This window comes from Netta rufina, assembly GCF_964035555.1.
Source record: "Netta rufina genome assembly, chromosome: 4".
NCBI lineage: Eukaryota > Metazoa > Chordata > Aves > Anseriformes > Anatidae > Netta > Netta rufina.
This window is the reverse complement of record NC_140127.1, coordinates 15,070,010-15,097,995: the sequence shown is the minus strand read 5'-3', so window position 1 is coordinate 15,097,995 and position 27,986 is coordinate 15,070,010. Positions and strand designations below refer to the sequence as shown.

The window sequence follows — 27,986 nt, the reverse complement described above, 5'->3', positions numbered from 1 at the left end:
TGCTGCGCATGCGCTTTGAGGGCGCTGAGGGCGGTGCTGCCCGCCAAGCAACGGCCGCCGCTGGCGCGCGGCTGCCGCCGACCAATGGCGTGAGGCGGTTGCGGGGGGGGCGCGCGCGCTGCCGAGGTTTGAAAGCGGCGGCGCTGAGGGGAGGGCAGGGGGAGGGGTGGCGGCGGCGGCCGGCGGCGGGGCTCGGGGGCCGCCATCTTCGGTGTGGCGGCGCTGCGGGATGGCGGAGGGCTGGGTGAGGCTTGTGGGGAGCCGGGGGAACCGGGGGAGGGGATGGGGGAGCGAGGGGCCTCTGTCCGTATCGGCGGGGCGGCCGGCGGCGTCGCCTGACGGCGCTGCTGAGGGGGGGCGGGCCGCCACAGCTGCCTCCTGTCAGGCGCCTGCCGGCTGTGAGGTGCTCGCGTTGGTCGCGAGGAAGGCGTTAAAGCTCGTTAAAAGCTCAAAACTTTGAAAACTTTGTAGCCGCTGCGGGCATCTGTGCCGTTTATAGCACGTGAAGGGATCATAACTGCTGTTTCCGTTAAACATTTAAACGGTTTTTGAAACATTTTGTTGATGAGAGACTGCTCTCTGCTCACTGCATCTTCCCGTTTGTTTCTTCTACTGTCTTTGCCTGTTGCTAGCTCAGTAGGGTTTATATCGTTTGTTGTCTGTCACCTGAATTATTGCCTTGCTAGCTGTGGTAAGAGATGGCTAGAGCCTTGCCTGCTGTTCCAGTGACTTTGTTTACACTAGTTGCAGACGAATCAAGTCTTCCGGGACTCGTTTACGTGAGAAACAGGAGGCTGGTCATCCGCTTGTTAGCAGCGTGCTTGGTAAAAGCTGATTCTTATTTCTTAACAGGCTCATTTCAAAAAAGACTACAGGACAAGATTCTGCCATGGAGGAGGGTAATTTCCACTTACGGTTTTAATCTTAGATACAATAGTTTGGGAAAGTTATGCTGATTTATTTGTATGAGCTTAATGCCAAAACTCTTGGGTGCATCTTAAGCTGATTATATGATATTTCTCAACCTTTCTATATTTCTCAGTGGTGGGAGAGGTAAATTGTGCTGGGAGACAAAGCAGAAAGGATTTCCTCGGTATTCTTCTGCTGAAGTGACAGACTGTGGTGTGTGTGGATAAACCTAAGCTACTCCTAACTAGGCTACCTGAGTGCAGCAATAGCAGTCTGTGCCTTTCAGGGGGCAGAGAAATGAAGCCCACCCAGGGTTCCAGCTTTAGTTGTTTGGTCCTTGCTGTGAAATGTGGAAGAGGAGTGAGTATTTGTAGTGCTGCAGTCTTTAAAGGCATGCCAGAAGTCAGCAAGCTTTTTGTTACTGGAGTCAATTTTAGACATGCGTTTCACGAGCTTACCAAATGTGCCAAATTACCTGTTTTTACAGGCTTTTAATAATTATGGGAAAAATGGTCCATGGTGTTCTTCATTTTATTTTGGTTTTGATCAGCGTGGGCCAGCTGTTGGATTACATCCCCCATTTTAATTTTGATGGGGGGATGTGGAATGGTATTCCAAGCAGCTGAGCTGTTCGCTTGCCTACAATTTTAATGCCACAAGCCAGTTCCTACTTAAAAAGCTTTTGTAGCAGCATGGAGTAACTGCAGATAAGTGGTAGGAAGAAAAGCAAAGGGTGGCTTGTTGTCTGAAGGGGTAGATGTACAACTACACGTTTCATTTTCTGGGTCTGCTGAGGCTGAATCACTGTGCAGGCAATACTACTTCAGGGCTGATTTTTAAAGTTTATTTATTTCATGCCAGAATCCTTATTCATCTCAAGGTTCTTTTACCTGAGGATTGTTGTAATACTTGTATGTTTTCTTCTGTGGAGAGAGATGTCCTCATTCCTATCATGTTTCATGACAGCAGGGCTTTTTTTCTGGAATCCTCATAGAGACAAGTTTCTTTGCTGTTATCTGCATATGGGAACAGATGAGATTTATTAAAGTTGGGACTAGTGGAAATAATAGCATAAAATATTAAGTAGCAATAACTCAAGTGTTTGCTGCATGTACTTTCATATTGCTAGGGTAAGGATATTTAGTATTTTTTTTATTTATTTATTTTTTCCCTCTTTCTAGAAAGAAGATTGATATACAGCCAGGTCAAAATGTATTGAAATTCATTCAGGATTGTTTTGAAAGTAAGGTTTTATTTGATGTTTTGCTTAATTTGCTGGTTAAAGAATAATTTATTTTTCATATCATATTTAGTGGTAAATTAATAGAAATAAAATGGTTAAAATAAAGTTTTTGTCAATTTTTAACGGTGCCCCCTTTGCAGCCCCTTAAACCTGTATAAGTTGTGTTATTATCTTTTTCCTGAGTAGCTGGTTTCTTTCTTGCTTACATTTACTTGAATGTAAGAAGCCTTAGTAACTTGTTAAGATCAGTGTGATTCCAAGTATCCCCTATTTATAGCTTTTTCTTTATAGGCTGTGATAATGAACTTACAATAAGCTCTCCACGCACAGCCTGTTGCTCAACTCCTGTTGGCAGAAACCAAACAAGGACTTCAATACAGACCCAAAGGGTAAGTTAGTTATGGACATATCACTGTGTAGCTTTGGGTATGCGTTTGGATCAATAAAATAGTTAAATTCCTTGTATTCTTAGGTTGAAGCACTTTACTTTATAACTGATGGTGGGTATGGTTGTCTTGGACTGTACTGGAGTTGGTTTCAGTCACTTCACCAGATGGATAGACTCAGCTCTTTGCTGTCAGGTGGACAGTAAAACTGAAAGACGATCCTTGTATGAAAGGAACTCTTAGTTCTTTGAAAAGCCAGCTCCTGATAAACAGTTACTATGCGTAAAATAACTTTGTGATATTGGGGAAGAGTGGAAACAAATCAACGAACTTATTATTGTCTGAAAGAATGATGCAAATCTGGTTTGTCTGCAGCCCATTCTGTCTCGTTTCAATACTTGGATTCTAGCATTTTTTGTAAAAATCAGATATTCTGTTAATAGTGTTAAAACCAGTCTTTATAATGGCATTTGTTTACTTCAGTCTGATGTTAGGATGCTGTATAATCTCAAATTAATTTGTGCAAAACTTCAGCCTGATGCAATAAAGGTGAGTTAAATTGTTTAAATTAGTACTACTGGAAAGGATAAATACCTTGCCCGTGGGCTTGCAGGATGTCTGTTCAAAGCTGCAAATTGACTTTTTTTTTTTTTTTTTTTTTTTGTTATACCTGTGTGAAATTTACAGTTAGTCTTAGGAAGTCTTACATAATAGAAAACTGAAGTGTTCAATTGGAACTGTGCTTTAAATGAGTAAGAATTAAGGGAAGAAAATTGTTTTCTGTAGAAATGTATATTCTTGTCAAAATACCATTGCTTTGTCAAACGTTTTCCTTTTGCTTGTCTCGTTATTCTCCACTGAATCTAGCAGTCAGATGCAGGGTTAACGAACTCTGTGAAGAGAACCAGTACTTCTTCAGCATCCGTACCCGCCTCACCACCAGATACTGTCAGTAGCCAAGGTCGGTAGCACTATTATTCATTTAAGGTTTTGGGGTAACTCTTGGTATAAGCTTTTGAGCAGAAGAACTAAACCTATTTAGTATATGTGGCAGGAGGGCCGCACGAATCCTACCTGACGCCTACAGTACATGGTTATGCAGCTGATTCTAAGAAAACAGAGAGCCCTTTGCCTGAAGGAGGGCCTCGTGACACATTAAAAGATGCCGAAGCACTATGCAAAAGCCCTGCTGAGTTTGTGGATCCTGAGGATGATAATGGGGCTTTGGGATCACCTCTCCTTGTGGAGGAAGCAAAATCTTCTCCTGTACATGTGTAAGTAGAGCTGAATGTTTTTTTCACCTTTCAGGGTAAATTAGCGTGGTGGTTTCAGTCATTGATGAGTTTGTATTCTGAACTCAAGCAAATAATTCCAGGTTGGAAGAAAAGTTCCGTTTCTAGGCTTAGAAGGGGCGTCATTGTTTATTCTTTTTTATTAGGTATTCTGGTGATAAGGGTTAATTCCCAAAAGAGCAGTACCCAAGGCTTCCAGAATGAATTCGAATTCGTTTTTTCCCCAGTACAGTGCTCTAAATGAACAGCTTCTCAGATGGATGGTCTCTAGACTTCGCAGTGAATTTACAGTGCGCAGTAGTGTCCTGTTGACAGTGTTGACCTTAAAAGTAACAGGAACTTTGTTAAAGCAGTGATGAACGGTCATCCTTCCTCTTGCCCTGAATATGCAAATACTACCTGAAGTAGGACAGGTTCAGTTGCAGGCATTATCTCCCCTTCAGAAACTTTCAATCCCAGCTGCAGCAGTAGCTGGTTATCCCAACTTTGTGGGAGGGCTGAATCTCTGGGGGGAGGTCACAGAGACGAGGGAATGACAGTGGTGCTAGTGATGCATGATGAAGTGCCTCTGGGAAGAGGGTGTACCAGGGGTCTGGGAACCCTAATGATTTCTGAAGTACATTCTCCTAAAACTAGGAATTTGTCTTGTTGGGCAGCCCTTGCCTTGATCAAGAGTCACACGTTGCCTTGCTGACCTCATGTTGCTTTGTCAATTAGAATACTTCCTGCTACCCTGGGGAGTGCTCCCACTAACGTCTGTTCCAGCAAATTCCAAAATGAAAGCTTATTCTTAAAAACTGAAGTGCTGTCAGCAGGAGAAAATGGGATATACACAAGATAGTTTAATGTGCACTCAATTTATAGCATCATATTTGAATGCTGTTTTGCATACCTAGATTAAATTTTGATGACCAAAATACTCCTGATGTGGTGAAGACCCATGCAGAAGTTGTCTGTTTGGAAGGACCTCAAACTGGGAGAGATGAGCAGGCTCTCAAACAAAGAGCAGTACGCACCACCTCGTCATCCGTACGGAAGCAGAAGTCGGTTTTCTCTTCAGCTTTCTTAGCAGCTGTAACAACAGGGACAGTCGGAAAAAGGTTTGTTTTGAGGCTTAACATGAAATGCACTTTGCTTACAAAACAATCCACTCCTAAGTACTGGAGCAATGTCCTTTACCTATAAAAATGGTGTGGGAGGGTGTTTTTGGGGTAGTCATTTGTTAATGAGAAATCCAGGTGGAGAAAGGGTTTATTTAACTAGTTGTTAGAATGTTTTGTGCAGGGAGGATTTAACCATGCCGTTTGTTGCATATGTCTGCCAGCAAAACTGTATGCAGCTATTGAGAAGTGGTTCAGATGGAGTGTTTCAGGTGGGTAGACCAGAGGATTCAGGAAAATCTTAAATGATTCTGAGGCTAGAATCATGGAATCACAGAAGGCATTGGGTTGGGAAGGACCTTGAAGCTCCTCCAGTTCCAATCCCCTGCCACCTCTACCCAGACCAGGCTGCTCAAAGCCCCATCCAGCCTGGCCTTGAGCACCTCCAGGCATGGGGCATCTGCAGCTTCTCTGGGCAACCTGCTCCAGTGCCTCACCACTCAGATAATTTGTTCTTTGTATCTTATCTAAACCTAGCCTCTTTTAGTTTAAAGCCGTTCCCCCTTGTCCTATCACTAAAATCCCTGGCAGAGTCCCTTTCTAGCTTTCTATACCTACAGAAACTTTTCTTGTTGCCCTCGATGTCCCTGGCCAAGAGTAATTCTGAAGGGGCTTTGGTTTTCCTAACCTGATCGCTGGCTGCTTGAATGATGTTCCTCTGTCCTTCCCAGCCTAGTGCTAGCAGTGATCACAGCAGTCTTTTTTCAGAGCTAATTCAGATTGGAGTGGTTAGGTAGGAAGTTGACTGTCCAGCACCTGAGAAATAATGAGGTATGAATATCAGGCTGAAACAATGAAGAACGGGTCTTTTGGAAGATGGAGGGTAATGAATGATAGACTTCATAATCATATGGGAATGTCCTGTAGCATGGTGGGTGTTCTGCAGTCATCACTAGATTTACAAGATTGAGACTCACCTTTTCCCCCCAAATGATGTCAGTACTCTGTCCCTCCTTTCTTTAGGTGTACAGCCTCAATATCACCACCATCACCTCCCGTTGTAAAAGATCACGACATAGAACAAGAGGGTGAATGCGAGTTTTTAATCGATGAATCAGATGGTCTGTCTTCTAATTCTTGGTTTTCAATACCCCAGAAGAACAAAAAGTCCAAAAAAGATGGCTCCGCAACCCCTGTTAGGAAATCTCAGTCCTCTGAAAAGGGAAAGACAGAAGGTAAGAAAGGCAAGACCGGGAAGGTTCAGGCTGAAGCACTTACTGAACAGAAGACGCGCAATTTGGATGTCAGAATGCAACTTGACTTCAAAGGAACGTCACGGTTAGATTCAGTCTCCTCTAAACGTGAAGGAAATCGACTTAAATCTCAAAAGCAAAGCAGTACGCATCTGGGTAAGTTGTTTACCTGGTCTTCAGAATCGTAGTACTGAATATTTTTGTGTTGGTCTTTTGGGAAATGAGGATAAAGGAAATAATTGGAGTCCTAATTGGCATTTCAGGTACACAGTTAAGTTTGGGTATATATTTAGGCAGTGAGACAGAATGTCTTCACTGTTGTTTTTTTAACCCTTTCCTGTTAGGAAGTTAAAAACTGTTAGCGGTGTTGCCTTTTCTTATGAGCAGACAAAGATGGATACAAAGCTTTTGCTCCTGTCTCCCTAGAGAGCAGATTACGATGTGTGCTTTCAACTGAGTGCTCAGTTTTCATGAGTTACCTCGGAAGGGTTTTGTAGGAGGAAGCACTGAAAACTGAAGCAGATTGAAAATAATATTTCTGCCCTTACTCTGCTAAGAGATACAGGAGATACCAGGGATTAGAGAAAGCCCTACTTTAAGTGCTGGGGGAAAAACTTTTTCTGGTATTCATTTTTGTATGATTCTTTTGGTTTATTTTCATGTCTTTAGATGTAAACACACTTCTTCAGGTTTTTATGCGCAGAAGGTATTCGTGTCCATGTGTTTTATGTATTGATAGGAAAATCTAAAAAGGGTGAACTTCATCAAGACTCTGCAAGACACAGGAAGGTGTCCTGCGAACCAGAAGCTGAGCAACTGATGTTGTCAGTGTCTGGATGGGACACAGAAGCGTATGATGAAGAACATAAAAAAAGGGTGAAGCCAAATGAGGGTTCACCACTGCCCTCAGCTGAGCATCACAAAGAGCAGATGCCATCTCCAAAAGAGAATCTCAAGTCTTCCAAGTATCCGCAGTCTGCTTCAGAAGCTTTTCTGCATTCAGTTCAGAAGAAACACACTGCTAAGCAGAAACTTCAAGAATCAAAAAATAAAAGTAAGCTGTCTAAGAAATGGGCAGAAAGTCAAAGGAAAAAGCTTAAGAAATCTGTAAAGAAAAGTAGTAATAAAAAGCCTCAGTTACAAAGGGGGGAGAGCTCTGATAATGAGTCCAGTGAAGAAGGGCTTGAAGGAGAGCCTGTCGAATTGAATGAAATGTTTACCTCACCTCTGCGTCAGACATCAGGGAATTCTGTACTTCAGAAGCTGGCTTCATCTGAAAAACCTAAGAATGTGTCACATGCATTGGAATCGCTCCATGGTGTTTATAACAAAACTCCTGTACACGCTGCAGAGCTAATGCAGCGTCTCACAGACAGCATACAGAATTCTGAAAAGAAAAGGTCGTTGGCTAAGTCTCCAGGAAAGACACTCAAAAAGATTAATCACAGAACCCCTAAAGGTGTTTCCTCAAACGCTGAGGACATCGAGCCTCAAAATACAACGGATTCTGACAGTTCTTCTGCACACGAGGTGGCAAGAAAAAAGCACAAGCAATCAGATGTGAAAGTAAAAAGTAACAAAAGAAAACATAATGCGCAACATAGACTACAGTAAGCTTTTCATTTAATTCCTTAAAATGGGGTATGACTTGATAGATAATGAAACACATTTTGTTAATTTTAAGCAGCAATTGCAGTTGAAGTAAGTGTCAGTTTCCGAGTGGTTAAATAGCTACTAGAGAAACCAAGTGGTGTAATTAGCAACCTACTATTAATGGTGGATTCCAAATCTGGTGTCTGCTTCTGCCTAAGGAAACTTAAATTTGGAATTTTTGAAGTGTACTTTTGAGATTGAGTAGCAGCTGCAGTGTTTGGTGTGGTTTTTGTTGTTTGTGGGCTTTTTGTTTGTTTTGCGTTACTTTGTTTTTTGAAAATCTTTTATATGGCTTCCTGCAGTAAGTAAAATTAATGGCTTACAGTAAACATAATTATTGTTTCTTTTCTAGAGATTCCTCTGCAGCTATGAAAGTTATGAGTTGTGAAAGGTAATTTCCTGTGTTGTCTGTAAAGCTTGCATTTAATCCCAATCCCCCGTGCAATGCTGGTGCAATTGCTGTGCTCTGTGTTCTGCTAGTATAGAACCCAGTAGAAAGGGTTCATGATTCATGCTGGAGTTAACTTGCTAACACAGTTAGTAAATTAATGGAATGGTTCTTTTGTATCATGGTGAAGATGTCACAATGTTTCTTGCCTTCTGGGAATTTTTTTTCCTTTGAGGCTTGCTTCCATATTAGCATGTGATTTTTGAACAGAAATATCAGCACTTCTCAAGCTAATAACTGTACTAGTGTTGCTGCTGCTAAGTAGGGTACAGAACAGTATCTATGCTTCAGACTCTTGTTTGTGCGTATAGATAAGCAGATACCTTCTCTTTCACGCAGTGGTGCCTTAAAGCAAGTAGAAGTTGCAAGCTGTGACTTTATTAAATTCTTATGTTGTAATTCTACTGAAAACTGTAGTATTTTGATTGAAGTGAGCCTACTGCAGACTTCATTTTAGACAAAGTGATTCTACAAGGTGTAGTTTGGGTGGAGCACAGCTCTTTTCACCTGTTGCACTTTATTGGCATGTTATTTAATGGCAGTGTAATGCAGCTGCAGATGGGGAAGGAGGCAAGGTTGGCATACTATGCTGTGGTTATAAAGACAAGTCCTGTTAAAAGTGATCTGATTGCTGGAGAACCTCTGAAGGTGCATGTATATGTTAATCATCCCTGTGTTATGGGGAAGGCTTTATGGCAGAATACATCTAGCTAAAATTATAAACTTTGTTACTGTCCTTTGCCTAAAGCATGTAAAAGATTCCTTTAAAGTACTTTTGGAATTGTGGTGTATAGAAAATTGTTTGAAAGGTAACACTACTACAGAGGAGAGGAGAGAAGAAGGTCCGTTTCTTCTGGGAGGGAGGAAAAAGGAAAAGTCATGAGATTTTTAGGTGATTTGGTTAGAGAGATGATGTGAATACTACTTTGTCTGCCTGATGGCTGAGTTAGAGGACGAACTGATGAAAGAGACCTGTGATTTCTAACAAGCAGTCATTTGCTTCAGTGTCTGATCGCTATGGAAAAGCATTTAGAAGGAAAAAAAAGAAAATGCATGGTCTGAAAAAAAAAACAAAACAACAACAAAACTTAAATTTGGTATTCCTTGTACTACTGTTATGTTCCTTTGATATGTAACATATTGAAGCAGGTGTTTTTTTTTCTTTCCTTGAAGTGGGCCTGTTCTAGACCATTATGATGGATTTACTTCCAGAAGTAAGCGTTGTGAAGAGGATAATGGATCTTCAGGTAACGTTTCAAGTTGGTATTTTGTTGCAGTTTATTTATAAGCTTTTTAGGCTGAGGTTGTACAGTAATTTTTGTTGTATCTCTGCTCTGCTGGTTTATTCAGAATAAGAAATGCAGATTGGACTGGCTGTGATCCCATTTCTGCCCAAGTACATGATACGATATGCCAGCTTCGTGTTGTGCTGGCTGTAGAAGGACAAGCACTGGGTGGCTTGGCATCAAGCCTACCAGGATAAAGTTGTCCTTCCGAAACACTAAACAAATACTTTAGGTTCAGTTTGTACCAATTTGGTGTGTTGTCATGTGGTGGCACTATATGGGATCACTTCAGGCAGCTGTAGAACAAAGTGTCTGGCCGTAGGTAATGAGGACGTGTTCACTTAAAATATTTTGGTTCTCTAAGTAGTTTCCCTATGCAAGTTGAACATTCTGTCATAATGAATATGAACCCTGTTCATACTCGTTTTTTTTCTTTAGTTTTAGATCCAGTTGTAAATGGTATTTAGTTTATGCAGTGCTTTTTTGAGAGACCTAGTTTTGTGGGTGTTTTGGTAATACGTTTGTTCTAAAGTTATACTTAGAGGGGTTTGAAGGTGAACAATCTAGCACTTCAGTCAGTAGAATTACATGTCTACGTAGTTATAATACTTGTTTCTTGATATGAAACCACATAATACTGTTCAGCTACCCTGGGTTTGGTACATATTCAAAGAAAAAATGTTGGCAGGAACACCGATATTGGGACTTCTCCTTGTATTACCTTCTTCTTCTAGCAGATATATTGAATAAATGTCAGGAGTAGTAAATGCCTATTGTGATGGTTTTCTGAATGTAATTTCAGATGATTCTGAAGAGTTATATTATCAAGAAATAAATTTGTCAGACAAGATAAGCAGACATAAAATAGGTAAGGTTATTTTAAAATACTTTAATGTGAGTGTATAAATGCAAAAGCACTTCCAACTCAATGTAAATTTAGCTGAAGGAGACACAGGAAGACATTTAGCGAAGGGTTCGTTAATTCATAAAACATCTTCATGCAAATGTGGAGCCCTAAAAACCCTTAATTTTAAGTTGAAAAATATTTGGAAAACTGTCTGGAATAGGTAAGATTTGTTAGCTCCTCTTTAAGGTACTACGTAACCCTGCTCAAGGTGTTTTTTTGTTTTGTTTTGTTTTTAACTTTTGAAATCTATACTGTTTCTTTGTTTTATATTCAAAGATGATCTTTTAAATTATTAGAAAGATATTTTTAAAAGAATTTTGGTTATTTTTATAATTGTCACGTTTTCCTTTTTTTTTTGAGTCAAGACACTGCTTACTATTCATTGAGAGCAGTAAGAGGGTTTGAATTGGTTTTGCACAGTGTAACTGAGGTTGCAAATAACCTACCTGCCTTCTGTGGTGGTCTGAGTTGATCCTGTGGAAGGGTAGGATGGCACAGTGGGCGTGCAGTGGATTGTAATCCCACGCTAATCTGTTTTTGTGGTTTTTATTCCCTTTATTATTATTTTGTTCACAACAATGTAGTTGTTTACCTTCAAAAGCAATTTAGACGAGGCTTGTTTTTCATTTACTGTTTTTATTTTTAGCATCTAAATATTGTTGACAAATTTGCTTTCAACTCCTAAAGGGGTGTTTTGTTATTCCTTACAAAAACAAAAATAGAAATTCTGACTGTATATGGTAGCTCAGAAAAAATGAAATTTGAGACTATGAAATAGATGGGTTGGAAGATGCATACCTGAGAAGTCTTGGAAATGCGTGGGGTTTTCAGTTGGGAAGAGTATTGTTCTTTTTCCAGACCTTGGAGATGGGTTAGGGTTAGAATCTGGAAGAGTAGAGTCTGCTTAGGTGCTGTGTGTTACTCTCTCCTCTTGCCATAACCAAGTTGAAGCCTTTTCACTTCTGCTAATGAAATCCATCAGATTTGAGGAGGGTTCTTAGCCTTTGCCAAGGGGGTTCTCTTCATAGTTCTAATGTTTGCTGCTGCTTCTTGAGCCCCTAATATCCATATCTCAGTGATTCAGTAAGGTATATTGAACGAAATCTACAGTCAGCATGGTGACTGTTACAGAACATGGAAAGCGAAGTAATGAGGTATGTAAAAGAAGGCTTCTGGCAAGACCTGATTCCCTTTCCTGTCATGAAAGGAAATTGATATAAATATCAGCTGGGAAGTGCTATAAATAACCCCTGGGAAGTGTTCACCCCCTGATACAGAACAGCAGGAGATAATATTTCATAAGTTTCCCATTTCTTGTTTTTTTTTCCTTTCATACTTACTGTGAATTGTTTCATCCTTTAAATTAGTAATGCCTTCCAACACACCTAATGTTCGTCGGACAAAAAGGATACGACTAAAACCTCTGGAATATTGGCGAGGCGAGCGTGTGAACTATGTGATGAGACCTTCAGGTACTTGTTCCAAAATGCTTATCTCCTTTGTCCTTTAGGGCAGTAAAGGGAAATCTGCGGTTTGATCTGGTGCCATGAAAGCATTTTAAAAAAGCTGATGATTTATAGTCTCCAGCCATATAGTCATCTTTTAGTGTGATCTTTCTCTTGATACTCCTGTTTCAGATAGAAATAATAGCAGCAGAACGTGTTATGTACACTTGCCTTAACTGTTTAGGGAAGAACAACATCGTATCAAGGATTCTGTATGATACCAGGAAGAGACAATGTATTCGATCATTCATTGGAGCATTTGTCCTCGTGTGGACACTGCTTCCTAGAGCAGATACAATAATATTTTATCCAGTCTCAGTTTCAAATGACCACCTTGATAAAGTACATCTTGTTCTCAGGGATTTTTTTTATGTTGGCTTAGCCTAATTTGGTATTTTCCTAATCAGTCAGTCTGCTTGAAAATAATATTTGTGTCCCTAAAATTGATATTTTGTCTCAAAACTTGACTCTTTGTGTGGTGGCTTTCTGAAATATTCTTTGAATGAAACAGATTCTTTTCAGAAAGTCTGAAGTTCTACTGCACTTCAAAATACTTGGTGATGAAAAGCTTTTTGGTCTTGTTCTGGCTTTCTAAAGCTATCTGAAAATTTCATCGTCAAGGAAATATATTCCAAACTGAAATGCTTGTAGTTCCTGTAAATGTTCATTCATGTAAAATAAATATTGTGTTAGTGACCTTTGTTCAACTTTTGTTTCAGGAGGGCTTATGATCACTGGAATAGTGTGTCCAGAAACAGAACCTCACAGGAAGGATAGACGGAAGAAGATTCATCATAAGGAGAAAAGAAATTATACAAGTAAAAACACTTTTTATTTCATTCTTTTGATGCTTAAAAAAAAATAATCAGAAAACTAATTGAATGCTCCACTGTTGTAAGATTTTCTGTTGTAACAACTCCAGTTTTTCTGAGTGAAAATCCTTTTGGAACGAAATGCATTAGTGTGATCTGATGCGGAAAAAACCTGTTGCTTACTGTAGCCCTAGCAATGCTGTATGACCTTAAACTTTTAACTTCTCTGGGTTGGGAATGAAGAGACACGTGACAGATCCAGAGGTGTTGTAATGCTCTTAAAGCTATGGTTAAAGAAAACCAGCTGTACTTCAGCCCTTGACCAGATCAGATCATTAGTTAATATTAGTTAATGAGGCTAATGCATTTAGTTTCATAATGCACAGTTAACGTATGAGAGTTTCTGGTTGTCTTGCTGATACCTGTAGCATCACATCTGAAAATGCAGCATCTGCTATTAATATTTTAAACAACTGTATGTTAAATACAAAATCATTGTGGGTTTGGTGAATTGGGAGCTTTAAGAACAATGCACAAAATGGATAAAATTACTCAATAAATATGTACCTTCAGACCCAGGAATAGGAAGCTTTGCTACAGCCACTAAGGCCAGGAGGTGGTAAGTATGTAGGTAGTGCTCAGCAGGGAGATAGGGTCAGAGTCCAAAAACAAAACAACAACAACAAAAATATCTGTTTTTTTTGGTTTGTTTTTTTTTTTTTGGAGATTTTGGTGCTAAAGAACCTTTCTGTATGGGACTCACTAGAGGTTTTGTTTGTGACTGCAGTGTTTTATATATATGTTGGAGCAAATAAATGTTAACAAAGAAAATAGTGGGAGCTGGGTTTTTCACACAAAATAAGGTGGCTCTTCTCCCTGTGTGTTCTCTGTGCTCCTTGCCACAAAATACTGTGGAGAAAAATATTTAGATTCAGTGTGAGAACTGGATAAATTCATGGAAGACTTAGTTGTTAATAGCTCTTAAATAGAAGTGAGTTGCATGTGTAGAGGTGGAGGATATTCTGTAGAAACATCGTTACTCCATTAACACCAGTTTTGGGGGTGGGAGGGGTACCTGCTTTTGGCTGCTGATGGAGACGGGATCCTAATCTGTTGAACCTTTGATGTGAGCACAGCTTTTAAGTTTCTGTGCAAGTCATTTGCAGTCCATGTATGCTTGAGCTGGTAGTGACTATTCACACTATCATACAAGAATTTGCTGCTCTAAGTTGGTTTGAAGTGCCTCCAGATGCAAATGGATATCCTGAGAGATGCTCTTTTGTTAGCAGCCTTGAATTTTAAGTGATATGTACAAGGCCCGTCAGCTGAGTTGAATTTCTAGGACAAATTTCTCAATTCTATAAAAATCCTGTGGTTAGTGCTATAGAGTTGCACCTATTACTGCCTCTTTTTATAGAGAGATTTTTTTTTTTTTGAACAGTGCTATATCAAACAGTAACTTTCCTCATAGCCCTGACTGTCTTAGCGTTGGAGTGTTTAAGTAGACATGAGTGCCTATAAAGTGCTATAGATTGTCTTTGACATCCCTGTTTTGACTACATTTAGAGAGATTTCCTGCGCACTGTGGAGCTAAACTTGTCCGCTTAAGAGAGCTCTTCAAGAGAGCTTTGGGATATTTGTTCTGTCTTGAAAATTCTCCAGTGTCTCTTTTCTCTTTGAAAAGCATAAGGTTGTCATCAACTCTTAAGCTATTGCCTTCTCTGGAAAAATCCATTTTATTTTAGAAATAGTTCTGATTTATAACTTAGAGGGAGATTCCTGTAATGGTGTCTCTCAAGAAAAGGAAAATTGAACATGTGCTTATTTTTGAACAGTTTCATAAGACTCCTGATGCCCATCAGCAGTAGGTAAAAGGAAGTGATTTATTTTTCTTAGTTCTTCATGTGTTTTATATTCTCTCTTAATATCCAGGAAAAGTTCTTCCCAAGTTCAGGTACTTTGGGGTAAATACTGTCATTAATAGGCAACCTTATTGGCATTGCCCTGGAAAGTACTTGAGGATTTAGGGACCCTTTACTGATCACACAAATAATTCCAGTGAAAATTGTGTTTTCAAAGAACTGTTACGGGTTAGCTCCCTTTTTCTGGAGAAAGTGTATTTCAGTCTGTTTAGTCTTAAGGAAATTTAATTACCTGTGTGTGAAACTGTGGTTACATAAGTTTTAAAATTGTGTAGTGATAACTTTTTTTTTTGTTTTGTTTTGTTTTGTTAGAAAATGAGGTAGCTAAAAAATTCAATTACACCCTGGCTGATACTTCTAAGCCAACTGTTGTGGTGGACCCAGTAACAAATCAGGAAGTTCTTCAAGGTAAGTTGAGAGGATGTAACCAAGGACCTTTCTAAACAACTTATTAAGTTCTTAGATATAGACTGATAGAGGAAGAAAATTGTTCATGCCACCTTGGGCATAAAAAGGTAAGCTGTGAAAATATTCATTGCTTTTTCTGGAGAAAATTCTGAGGGAGCCACAAAAAGGAGAAAATATTAAGTCTAGTTTGTGGGGTTTTTGCACTGAAACAATGCGCGGTGCATGTAATTTAAAAAGTTGCTGAGCTAACAAGACTCAGTTATGTGTTAGCATTGATGTTAATCTTCTGGACTTTCCTTGTAGAGTGTATTAACACTGGAAGAAGTCACTTGAGTTTCTACAAAGATGAATCAGTAGAAATATATAAAAATCTGAATACATCTACTTTTTCCACTGGTAAATTAATCTTGAAGCCACTTAAAGAAAAAGGACACCAATTTGTCTACATGGATACGATAGTAAGTACACTTTTTCCTTATTTATTTTTATTTAGAGATATATATCTATACAGAGAATCTTAGAATGTTTAAAAATAGCATATGAAGTTGACAAGTTTTTCATATTTTTTGCCTAAACTACAAATGTATACAGGAAACATAAATAATTTCAGTTTTGAAATCAAGCAGTTATAACTAAAGAAACTTGCTGGAGGTACTTTGCATGCACAGTGCCCTGCTTTCTTTCACATTAAACCTGTCTGTTCACGTGTGCTTCCTGTGCAGACAAGATAGAAAGATTAAATAAAAATACCTCCCCCTCCCTGCTACAAGTTGCCTGTCTTAGGTTTCAACTGGGGTGGAGAAAAGGAGTTGCAGCTCAGTTTACGATGTTAGTGTTTGTTTTTTTGCTATCTTGCAGCGTGTATGCAAAACTAAAGTGTGTTGTTTTTTTCTTGGATAACTTTCTTAAATGTTTGCAAAGGAAACATTGCTGATCTTAAAACCCTCACACCTCTCTCTCTTTTTTTTTTTTTTTTTTTAAGGCTTTCTATGTTATCCATGGCAAAATTGTTATCACTTTGCATAAGACGTCATATTACCTGACTTCGGGGACCTTTTTCTATATTCCGGCAGGTAAGCACATGTTTTTAAAATCAGTTTTGGGGGATTGGATTAGACTGAATTAACAGGCTACAAAGCACAACGGAGGTGAATGACTGGGAGAGAGGAGTTTGAGTAGAGTATGGGAAAGCACAGCGTTAGGAAGAAGGGAGTGTGACCCAACGCTGGACACAGGCTGATGATCGAACCTTGGCCTGTAGTGGTACAAACACAGCCTGTTTACCTGAGTTTCCTTTGGAGTTTTTGATAACATAATCAAGTCCCAAGAGTGAAGTTCTCTTGGTATTCTAGTTCTGTCCCTAGCTACGATGTCAGGGAAACTTCAGCAGCCAGCTTTAAATAGTGGTAGTTAATATAATTGTTTTCACCACCATCTTTTCCTACATAAATTAATGACGATCCATTTGGATCAGTTCACCACGTTTTGCACGGTGCGTGAAGTGCAGAAGGTGCAGCCTGTCTGCTGCAAGTGTTGTAACCTCACATGGGTCATTGAGAATTGTAAAACACCACTGATTTTGCTCTTCTGAGATGAAAGTGGAATGAACTCCATAAGGAAGCTACCCTGTAGTGGGTAAGAGAGTAGTCAGGAGAGTTTGTAGTACTCAAGTAGGCTGTTCATGGAGTGGTAGAGATCTTGCATGCAGCTTGCTTGTGAAGAGGCTGTGTTAAAAAAGTGACAATCTACTGCTCTTACTGTTTTATCATCAGCTTTTCACCACAACATCCTGTTTTAACAATCATTGTTCAATTAATGCTTGACACTTCAGTGAAAGTGTCTTTGTTTTAATCTTAAAGGCTGAGGGGTCAGCAGAGACAGATTTATAGCTTGATTTTTGGGTAAAGGAGATTGTATTAACTGGTGAAAGTTCCATATCTGTATTCATCTCCATTTGTCCCTGTTTCCTGATGGCCTTTCTGTACTGCGTGGATGGGCGATGCGGAGGTTGTGGTGGAAGATCTCTTTGTATCTTATCAAGTGTGGCTATATATGGATGTTAGAAAGTTGCTCTTCCTCAACATCCGGTGTCTTTTAGATGCCCCTGTAATTGAGGTCACGTTAGTATGCAAATCCCAAGCGAAGATCTGCAAATAAGTTTCCTTGTGCAGTTCTTAATGAGATTGTCCATAACAATTAAAATAAATTTAGTCACATTAAAGTTTTCTTGTGGCTTTTGTGAGTGGAGAGTTTAAGCCAATTACTTTGGCTTCAGTAAAAGTCTTGGTGAAGGTGTGTTTTTTTTCCTATCCTAGGTTAAACAAAACGAAGCTAGCTGTAGGTTTTCTTCCTTGTTACCACTTCGAAATGCAGTGATGTGCCTGGAAGAGTGGCATCATAGATTTGGGGCTAGTATTACTTCTCTTTAAATAAATGAAATAAAAACATACTGAATTGAAGCCAAATAGGACTTCAGAGATTGCTAGTGGCTTCTAAAGAACTTTTTTTCTTTTATTTATAGGAAATCAATATAACATCCGTAATCTTCTGAACGAAGAAAGTGTTCTCCTTTTCACGCAGTTCAAAAACGACAGGTGTGAAGAATTTTCTCCAAAAAAGTTTGCTTGAAATACTTCTCATGCTTTTGTACTTTCTGATTATTTTTTTTTTTCCCCCCCCACATAAGAAGTGTGTTTGTTTGTGCCCAGCTTAACTTCACAAACTAAGACAGAGCTGGTGAGATCAACATAGAAAGCACTACAAAAACAACTCACAAGTTTGCTGTCAAACCGCAGTGACCCAGTGGAGGGCCTCGCCCTGTATTGGGCATTTGTCATCCAGAGACAGGAAGAGATGCTTAAAAATTTGTTGGAAAAACATATTGTTGTTCCAAATTGTACTTTTATGCCTAATCTCCCCCAAAATGCTTAACACTTAAATTAATTTTGACATCTTCAGCTAACATCTGTTAGACTCAATGTCTGCCTGGTTATAAACCTCTCAGAATAATCTGTGTTTAAATGTAGAACCATGCTGTCTGCACTCCAGTAATTGTTGTCTAGGAGACAGGCTGCTGGAATTCTTGTGTGCTAGGGTCCAGCACTCTTCTAATATGTTAATGACAGCAGTTTCTTCCTTGTCTACCAGATGTATGATTAGTGCCTAAAATTTGTATTGTAAAATGGATGCTTTTATCTAGGAGCTCATCGGTTCTTTTATATGGGGCTCTGAACATTTCAGATAGCTTTATTTTGCGTAATGGCAGTGGGTCACTGCTAAATGTGTTACTTTAATATTGCCTTTTGTTTTGATTGATGTGTTTCTGAATAATAATGAGGACCTTTGGGAAAATTGTAATTATACTGTAAACTCCAGAAGCCAAGTCTAGACAGCAGATGGTATACATAACATTTGTCTCTCAAGCTCTTCAAGGTTCCCTCTGGCTGAACATAAGGAGAAACTACAGCTACACTGGTAGGGTGCTCTCTCTGAGTGGTCACTGCTGTTCCAGAAGAGGAAAAGATATGGAAAATTGAACTGGAATTGAAAACTTTTTAAGGGCTGAATACTTGAGGATTGAGCGATGACCTTGTAAGCAGTCTCGGCCATGATCTTTACGCTAAATCTAGAGTACAAATTAGAGTACTAAAGGAGAATTGGCTTTAGTGTTACCCGTAACAAACTTTCAGCTAAGAACTAACAGTGTCTGTGAAAGCACTTGGACACTGGGGCTAAAATTCTTATGTGAGAGATGCTTTAGGTTGGGGAATTTTAGGTAAAACACTTTCTTTCAATTTTTCTCTTTCAAGCAGTGGTTCCTATAATTGGTTCATGACCTTGTATGTAATTAATGAAGTTACGTGACATCTTTGCATTCGTGGCCAGGTCACACTGAACTCTGAGATGATTCCAGGAGTGTGCCAATTGCCATTCAGTTCATCCTCTTGAGGAAAAGCTATTTGCAGTCAAAGTTCAAATTGCAGGGAACAGCATTCGTGTATTCCCCTCAGCCTCAAATTTGGAAGTGGTTTTAAATTATTTTTTCTACAAGTCATATAGTTAGAACTGATAATAATAATTTGGTGTCGGTAGCTTTTTGCAACTTCAGGGCTTGGTTGGCCTCTTCAAGGTCAGTGAGATTCAAATATTGTCCCTCTGTTGGAGCCTTGCCAGCAACCAGATGGGCACTCCTGCTGTCTCCACTGCTTCAGGGAATCCCACCCAGTAAAACGCTCCGTTTGTAAGTCTTTCAACTCTTTAGGCAGGCCCGCAGAGATCTGGAAGTTTGCCACTTGGTAAACAGTACGGGGCTAGCATTAGACGAAAAATCCTGCGCTTGTCTCCCAAGCGTGTCTCCCAGCAGTCAGGACATGGATGCAATGATCTCTGAGCCCAAGAGCTCATCAGCTCCAGCGGAAAGAAAGCAACCACTGTGCCATCGTGTTACAGGCCAGGGAGTTCAGAAGGAAGACACCCTGCAAGTTTTGTTGTGTGTTACCGGACTGCTGAGAGTGGGTGCTTTGGGAAGGGGCTGGTGAACACGTATGGACTACGGAGCTGATGGCCCTAAAGGAAGGTGTGGCTGTGTGGTGTTACAGAGCTCAGGGCAGCCTGCTGCTGTTCAGGAATCCCTGCTGGTTTGGTAGGTTCAGGTGGAAGCAGTGCATTGCCCTTGCTGTCATCTTCCCCAGTGCACTACATTGCAACTTGTCAGCAAGGTTTTTAAGTGAGCTTTTTTTTTAGGTCTTGAGTAACTGATGAGAAATCCATCGTTCTGGATGTTTTCTTAAGCAGAAGTAATATGTTCAGACTGCTTCCTGATACAGATTGCAGATGTTCAAGAGCAGGTTTGAGGTCAGAATGCTGCAAATGCCACTTCTGCTTTTCCTAATTCTGTGCCTGAGTTTGTCAACAAAAAACTGTGGGTTTGGTTTAAAAAAAAAAAAAAAAAAAAGTAATTTTTTAGGCTAGATTGTTCGTTTGCTTCCTGGCTAGTTGATTTTTTGTGTGACGTGTCTAGTATAATCTACAGAGAATGTTCTGTAGTTGAACTACATCTCAAAATACTTGATTTTCTCCTTTTAAGTAGCAAAAGTCAGTTATGTCAGGCATGGTGTTGCATCTAGGATGTTGCTTTCAGTTTGTAAAGTTTTGGTGAAGTACTTGCCTAATCAGTTATGCATTTTGTCTTGTCTTTCACAGTGTTAGCTCAACTTCTATTGTAAGAAATAGTGGCATAGCACATATTTTGCTGCGATAGTTCAGTATGAAGTTCCTTTAAATCTACGGTGAAAACAGAGCTTGATTTCTTGAAATTAAAAAAGTGGCTCCAACATCCTATAGTTTAGGAAAAAATGACTTGTTTTGGAAAGGAGGGACAGAATTGAAATTTTTTTAAATGTACAAAGTTCTTAACCTTATCTAATAGAAACAATTCCGCCATTTGCCATGAGATGGCGCTTCAAGCACAGCTGTTTGGCGTTGCCTGGCACCTGTACCCAGTAGGCTTTGGCTTTTGAATGGGGGAGGAAAATGTTACAAAGGGCGATAAATTCATTCGAACTCTGTTGCAAGTAAATGTAAATAGATTTCCGTTAACATTAGGGTTTGGCACAGAACCTTGCGAAGTTCGTTCTGTCAGCATGCGAGTTGTATTGGTTGCAGCCTCTCACTCAAAGTCGTTTTAAAAATACTGGTGTGCGGCAGGAACTGAGGTGCGCTAGATTGTGCACCCTTTGTCTGGATTGCATATTTTCGCTTAACCTGACACTTGCAGTATGAGTAGGCGCAGGAGAATTTACAACTTGAGCTGAAAAGTCCTGTTTGTATTCCAGGACTCCAGTGGGTGCTGAGTTTTGCAATGTGGCAAGTGAGAATTGGTTGTTGGAAGAAAAAGCTGATGTTTCACTTATGCCTGTTCTTGCTGTGGCTCCTGCTTCCTACACTTCTGTGTTTATCAGGCTACTGGTAGTCATGGGTAACCTGTGGCAGTCGAGTTTTTTCCCTTTCCAAAAGGGATATTGAAAAAGAAGAGTCTTCTCTGAAATCTGAGATTTTAACATTCTGCTTCCTGTCAGTGAGTGATTCTTTTTATCATCACATTTGCTTCTGTTGAATAATCAACTTCCATTGACTACTGTGATGATTTCAGATAGACCTGTGGCAAAATCACCTGCAGTTGGTAAAATGCTAAGATAATAGCCCATGCAGAACATGTTGTGGTCTGTTGCTTAAATACGTATTCTTAGGGTTTCTCCAATGATATTTATTTCCATGTTGAAGCTTTTAACAGTGTTTAGATTGTTTCATAGACTAATGGCTTAAATATTCAGCTCAGATGACACAACTTTTTGTCTACGTACAGCAGAATACAGATCATCATGTCTAACAGTAGCGGAGATCTGAGGCAGGTTTGTAATTACTAAGCTAGGCTGAAACTGTTAGCTGCTGTTACCTGCTGTGAGGTGAAGTTGGGATTATCATCAGGAAGAGACGTGGCCTTTCTCTGCTGCCAGTGTGGCACTGCCCTGTTCCTGGAGGAAACCTGTTTCAGTACGTTAATGCATCGGTTTCTGTCAACAGTAATTGAGAGAGCTGAAGGCAAAAGCAGAGTCAAGTATTTCATCAAGACGATGTTAGTAGGTACATGTGTTTCGTGGCAGGTGATGTGGTAGCAACTAGAAGCATACTTTAAGGAGCTTAACTGCCAATGACCCACCACAATGGTGAAGTCAGACTTCTCTAGGCTTTGGCTTCATCTGAGGGAAAAAAAAATGATGTTACTGGTTAGTAGGTTCCTTTGAAAAATCTAACTTTTTGGAGTTTTCACTTTGCTAGAAAGCTCTTTCTGTCGTACTAAACAAAAAGTTTGTTGTTGTTTAAAGAAGAATGCAGGAGAACAATTGCAAAACTGTCAGATGTGTACACGTACATATTTTGTACACCTTAGTAAACGTAAGATAGCAGAATATGAGCGGAGTAATTACAGAAAAATAAACAGTGCCGATAAAACAAACTCTTGAAGTACATACACAATTCCTTCTATTTTTCAAGTATGCGGCTGAATTAGTTATCTGCAGATGACTTTGAATTAATGTTTCGGAAATGCAATAAACAGAAAAAGCTATTTCCTCATTTTCATGACAGCTGAAAAGGTATTTCAACGCGAAGGAATATTTTCTTGCATTTCTACTGACGCAGACTCTGCTGCATGATGTGTGTTGTAATACAGAACTTACTTTAAGCAGCGATTGCTTGCAGATAACACATCTGACTGAAGAGTATGGAACATGCTTCTTACATGGTATTGACAGCTGCTGTAACCGAGCACCTTGGTGTTTCCAAGACAGTACCGCTTGCTCTAAAGAATGTCCTGGCACTTCATGGGTGTTCTTAGAGTCAGACAGAAGCGCTGTCTTCACAATGCGTTTCTCTGGTTGTAAGGAAAAGCATCCTTTAGGATTTCACAACCAAACTAATTCCCGTGGTCCAGTTTTAAGACTAAAACAAATAGTTGTCAAAATAATTGGCTGCTGAATGTTAGGGAACAAATACGTTAAAGGGGTGCCTGCAGAGCTGCTCGGTGTTCTTGAGCCCACACACAAAGCTTGTGTTCTTTTTTTGTTCTTCACTTCAACTGCTCAAGTAAAGGCACACAAAACATTGTAAAGCTACATTTGCTTTGCATTTCTGCAGTCTTTTCTTATTTGGAGCACCAGACAGGCAACAAATGAAATAAGCCTAAGGAAGCAAAGTGTTTACTTTCTCAGTCTATTGAATTGAGATGCAAATCTGAAAGTATTCAAGATATTTATGTCCCAAGTAAGATTTGTAACTTCTCTTTGAAGCTCAATAGGTAAGGCCTTCTAAATTTGGAAACTGAAGAGTTGTAGTGCTCTTGACAGCTGTGTGGGCAGTTTATTAAATGGGTAGTGTGGTGGGATGACCCGTGGCCAGCTGCCAGCCCAGCCATTCTCTCGGTCCCCCTTGGCAGGACAACATGGGGTCCCTACCATGGGGTGCAGTTCCCCAAGAACTGCTCCAGCACGGATCCTCCAAGGCCCTCAGTCTCTGCCAGGTGCCTTCTCCTCACTAGGGGTTAGTTAGCTCCTGCGGGGGCACCTGAAGCAGCTCCTCCTGCACTGATGGCAGGGCTGTTTCTCTCACCTCTGTCTTGATCCTCTTCACCCCAGCTGCTGCACAGCACTTTTTCATTTTATTTTTTAACCTTTTTTTTTTTTTTTTTTTTTTTTTTTGAACTGTTTAGATGCTGCCATTATCATTGATGGGCTCAGATTTGGCCAGCAGCAGGTCCCTGTCGAGGAGCCCTCTCCCCATGGTCTCTCTCCCCCACCCCACGCCCTCCCAGTTACCAAAACTTTACTAGCTGACAACGCGTGTTACTTAGCGCATTGTTTTTTCATGTTTGGGGTGTTCGAAGCTGCCTTTTCTTGTGCTTCCAGCATCACTAGCTAACACGAGAACGCATCAAGATATCTGATAGATGGTGCCACCGCGTGGGTGTCTTCTGGAGTCGATATGCTGTAAGGAGGGAGAGGAGTGATGAGAGAGGTGTAAGCGCAATGAAGAGCTGTGCTGCTTGTCAGGTAGTGTCCTGGTGTCTACAGGTGTTGCAGCCTGGCTTGACTGGGACTCTGTACAGGGTTTTCAGTTAAGTTCAATAACTTTGAAGGGCAGAATGTGACTTCTCTGAAGGGTAGAGAAAAACCTTCCTGGTGTGTTGGTGCCATCAGAACACGGCTGGCTGTGCCAGCAGCTTACGCTCTTGGTTTGGGATTCGAGATCACTTGCATTTAGCATTGAGTCATCTTATCTAAAATTGCACGATGAAATTAATGAGCATGGTATAAAATCCACTGGACAATACGCCTGAACTTACCCTTTCTTTGTTATCATCACTTTTGTGTTGGAGTACAGAGGGGGCAATTAAAAGAAATAAAAGTTAATTATGATTTTTTTTCCCCACAATCTGAACTTGAAATTTTATTGCTGACAAAGCAGGGGTTCCCCTAGGATACAGTAGGCTATAAGCTGAAGAAACTAAGCACTTCTCTTATATTTCAGTAAGTGCCAAGTCAGCTCTGAGGCTAATTAATCAAAACAAATTTACAATTAAGCCCGGGAAGGAAGACTAATTAAGTAGCCAGTTAAGAAAAAGTGCTGAAGGAGGGATCAACCTTAAGGGAAAGTATGAGACTCCTGGTATTGGCCCATGAAGGACAATTAAGTGATAATTGCAGCGGCCTTTCTGCATCCAGCAAAGCTCTCTGACTTTTAGTATGGCTGATTTTCTTCATGTTAGAAGCAGATGTTTGCTTTTTAAGCAACTAAACTTAAGCTTACTCTTAAGGTAACTTAAATACAGGGGTTGCTGCAGGAAGAAATTAAAACACTGCCAGACTTGGGCAGCATTTTAGCTGGCGAAAAAAAACCCGACTATATTTTGAAGACAAAGCAGCGCTGAATGCACAGGGTTTTTGCCTCTTCATTTTGTGGTGTACCGAGTCCCATCTTAGCTTCCTGTTTAACCTTTCAAACAAATTACTTTGAGTGGATTATCTCATCAGAATTTGGAATAGCTTCGTTCTGTTTGGTTGCTAACCCCACTTAAGTTCACAGAAATCATTACCTTGTCATGAAATGGCTTCTGTTGCTTACATCCTACACCCACGCTGCGTGACATACTTGTGTTTCTTGATGGAAAAAAGGGGGGGGAGCAATAATAGCAATACTGTTTGTACTGAAAATAATTTAGCTCCTTTTCTGAAGGGTGTTTTAAGCTTGCATTTGTTTTGCTGCAATGCTCATCTCTGGCAAGATGCTAAGGGATGTAAATGAGGTGTGTGCCTCACTCTTCCACGTGTCCTTGCCCATCTCCCAGGAACTCTGTATGCTGATGAAGTACAAAACCATTTTTAACGAACTGGATGCATGCATGGACTAAGAACTTGCTTAAATATCCAGTTCCCCCCGCCCTCTTCTGGAATTGGAATTGTTCTGGAAATTACAAAGAAGAGGTCTCCATGTATGGCCCCTGTTGATCATAATTTTATTTTCTTCATAGAAGCCTATGTGCATGTACTGTGTGGTGCACTGCATCAAGTTTGAATGTTCTCTTCCTTCATTTTTTCTTGTCTTGCAGCCTATAGTAATTTATAAAGGATTTTTTTTTTAAATTCAGTACCCTCTACAAAGTTTTTTTTTTTTCTTTTTTTTTTTTCCTTAGTGGTGCTTACCATGACTGTATCAGTTGTTTAACTTAGTTCCAGGTATTTGAATTGTTTCAGAAGTGTTCTTGTGCCTGAAAGTTCCTCTGCTACTTCTCCTTCAAGCTTTGTACAAGGCCTGGCAAAGCTCCCGATTTTCTTGCGTAGAGAAGTGATGCAAAGCTTCCTTTGGCCCCTGTTCTTTTAAAGGCCTGTTGTAGTTTTAATCCCAAGAAAGGTCAGTTCAGGCTGTCGCTGGCAGGGTGTTTCTTATCATTGTCTGCCATTTTGGGCTCACGTGGTTGTCCTTGAGCCTCATCCCTGTGTTGAGGCTGGCTCTGCAGTGCCAAAAGAATCCTTTCCGATGCCATTCCACCTGGCCACACTTAAACCGAGTGTCAGGGCGTGCTTCCGGCACCTCCCGCAGCACTACTTCATCGTGCTGCTGACCTTTTGCCTTGGCAAAACCTGGCTGTGACTCGGCCATCACCTAGGCACTGTGCCATGCCCTGATTTTGTATTGGCAGCCTTGTCCAGGCATTCACCTGCTCTTACATCTTCATTCCTGTCGCCAGGGGCGATGCCATTTGGCACCGGCCGGTTTTGGCACGGAGATCTGGCGTGAGCGCACACGTGCCCTCTCACACTCCGCTGCTGCCTGGCTTTTCTGGTGAATGCCCGGGGAAAGGCATCTTCCTGGCTGCTGAGACTTGTGCGGGGTCTGAGGGGGAGCCTGGACTAAAGTGGAAGGCTGTCGTGGCTCTTCAGTATTGCCAGCATAGGTACAAGGTACACCTGTGAGCACTTGTATGTGCAGCTGGCAGCCTGGTTCCTGTCGCTGGCTGCCACGGAGAGGTCAAGGGATACAAGAGAGCAGGAGATGAAAGTTCATTTAAGGGGGAAGGGAGTTTATTTGCATCCCTCTGGTTCTGCTTGATCAACTGTTGAGTCCTCTTCATCAGTCACAACTTTGGGCATTTCTCTGTCCTGCCTGGTGGAGGATGATGGTTATGGTGTCGTAAGCCACCTTCTGTTCCAAAGCCCTAAGTCTGGTGCTACCACCTACCTGGTCAGGAGGGCAGAGGAGAGAGCAGCTTACGGCATCACTTGGTGGGGAGCTGTGTCAGACTTGGCTCTCTCAGTTAGCAACAGCCTTAATTCGTGGATTTCTCCCTGCTGTCAGCAGCTCTGTGTGGCCTTGGGGCTGTAAATGGTGGGCTGTGGACCGTTTGCCTAAATACTAGCAGAAACTAATTGAAATACACACAAGGTTTTTATAAAAATAGCATGAAACTTGCTTGTATGTTTACTACTGAGGCCTCTTGGTCCTGCACAAAATGGAGCATTTCGTAACGTTGGTAGCATAAAACAAATCTGTAGAATAAGCGTCAGTGTTGCAGCCGAGTGTGGCTTTGACAACCCCAACCTTTGTACAGAGGAACACAATTGTTAGAGGACCTTGTTTAGTTAAATTAGGCTAATGTGCCCTTTTGAAAATTGTAATTGAAATGATACCGATACTTTTATTGATTTGCCACTTGAGTACGTGGCTGCTTTGAACACAATTTGCAGTCATTCCACTTTACGGAGCAGTTGCAGTCTAGTATTATGGCGCAGAGGTTTTGGGGCGGTTTTTAACAGAATATTGCATTCATCTGGATGAACTAATTTGTATTCTTTTTGCATTTCAGACCAATTGTAACAAGCACCTTGTTGGAGCCCAATCCCTCTTCCCCGTAAGTTCACCTGCAAGCTGAAGATCATCTAATGAGAGCGAGTTCTGAAGAACACCGTTAACTACCATCCAACTGGAAATACGCCTGTATGGAAGCACAGAGTTCATTGATCTTAAGAGATCTTCCTCCAGTGTAAATTGTAAATAGATGGCCACAAATTATTTTTCTGTTTTTGTATCAATAAATGTTAAATAATACAAATCAGTTTTGATTCCTCTGCCTTTCTAAGTCATTTAAGAATGAATGTTATGGTAGTTGGTGCAACGTTGAAAACTCAGGTAATTGCATGAAGCTGAGGAGTTTGACTTGTAAATATGTATGGAGGGAGTTGTGCTGAGTGCTTTCAGGGATGTCCCCAGTGAAATCTAACTTCCGTCGGTGGTGTTGAAACTTCTTCTAAAAGGAGTTTGGAACTGAAATATGCCAATACAGATTGGCTTTGGAAAACAGGGTTCCTGACTGACCATGGTTTTGGTTCCAGTGCCAATCACTGCTCTTCCTGCCACAGGTATACAGAAAGTCCAGCTTGCGATGCTGTAGGAGTCTTGTAGAGTTGAGGTAAATCCTAAACAGAGCCAAACTGCTGCGCTGTCACCATCATTCGGTGCTCTTGAGGTTTGGTGTTTGATGCCTTGCGCTCCCCTCTGCCTTCTCTGTGAAATTTCCAAGGTGTTTCCATTCAGCTGGAGATGGCGCTCCCTGTGTGTTACCTGTTACAGCAGGTCTGGCATAGTTATCAGCACAAAATAAAACGGAAGCACCTCCCATCCCTTGTGGAAAATACGGTCCATTAGTTTTTCATTTGCCAGGAGCATCAGATTTTAGTATTTTTTTTCCTTTCTCTTTATGTCCTGGGAATATCAATCTGCATAGATCTATTATTAATTCTGCAGCAACTCG

At 40.6% G+C, this 27,986-nt stretch overlaps 1 protein-coding gene across 1 annotated transcript; it reads left to right on the top strand.

Moving 5' to 3' along the window:
• Positions 1 to 8: 8 nt before the first annotated feature.
• CENPC (centromere protein C) lies at positions 9 to 17,752 on the top strand (the record flags this gene model as incomplete). Its single annotated transcript, XM_084286032.1, has 18 exons — positions 9 to 89; positions 853 to 899; positions 2,091 to 2,152; positions 2,444 to 2,541; positions 3,406 to 3,499; positions 3,593 to 3,812; positions 4,727 to 4,930; positions 5,954 to 6,339; positions 6,923 to 7,793; positions 8,189 to 8,227; positions 9,458 to 9,531; positions 10,373 to 10,438; positions 11,845 to 11,949; positions 12,702 to 12,800; positions 15,029 to 15,124; positions 15,428 to 15,582; positions 16,107 to 16,197; positions 17,646 to 17,752. The coding sequence occupies 18 exons, from the start codon at positions 9 to 11 to the stop codon at positions 17,750 to 17,752; spliced, it is 2,895 nt and encodes a 964-aa protein (XP_084142158.1).
• Between the last annotated feature and the right edge of the window lie 10,234 nt (positions 17,753 to 27,986).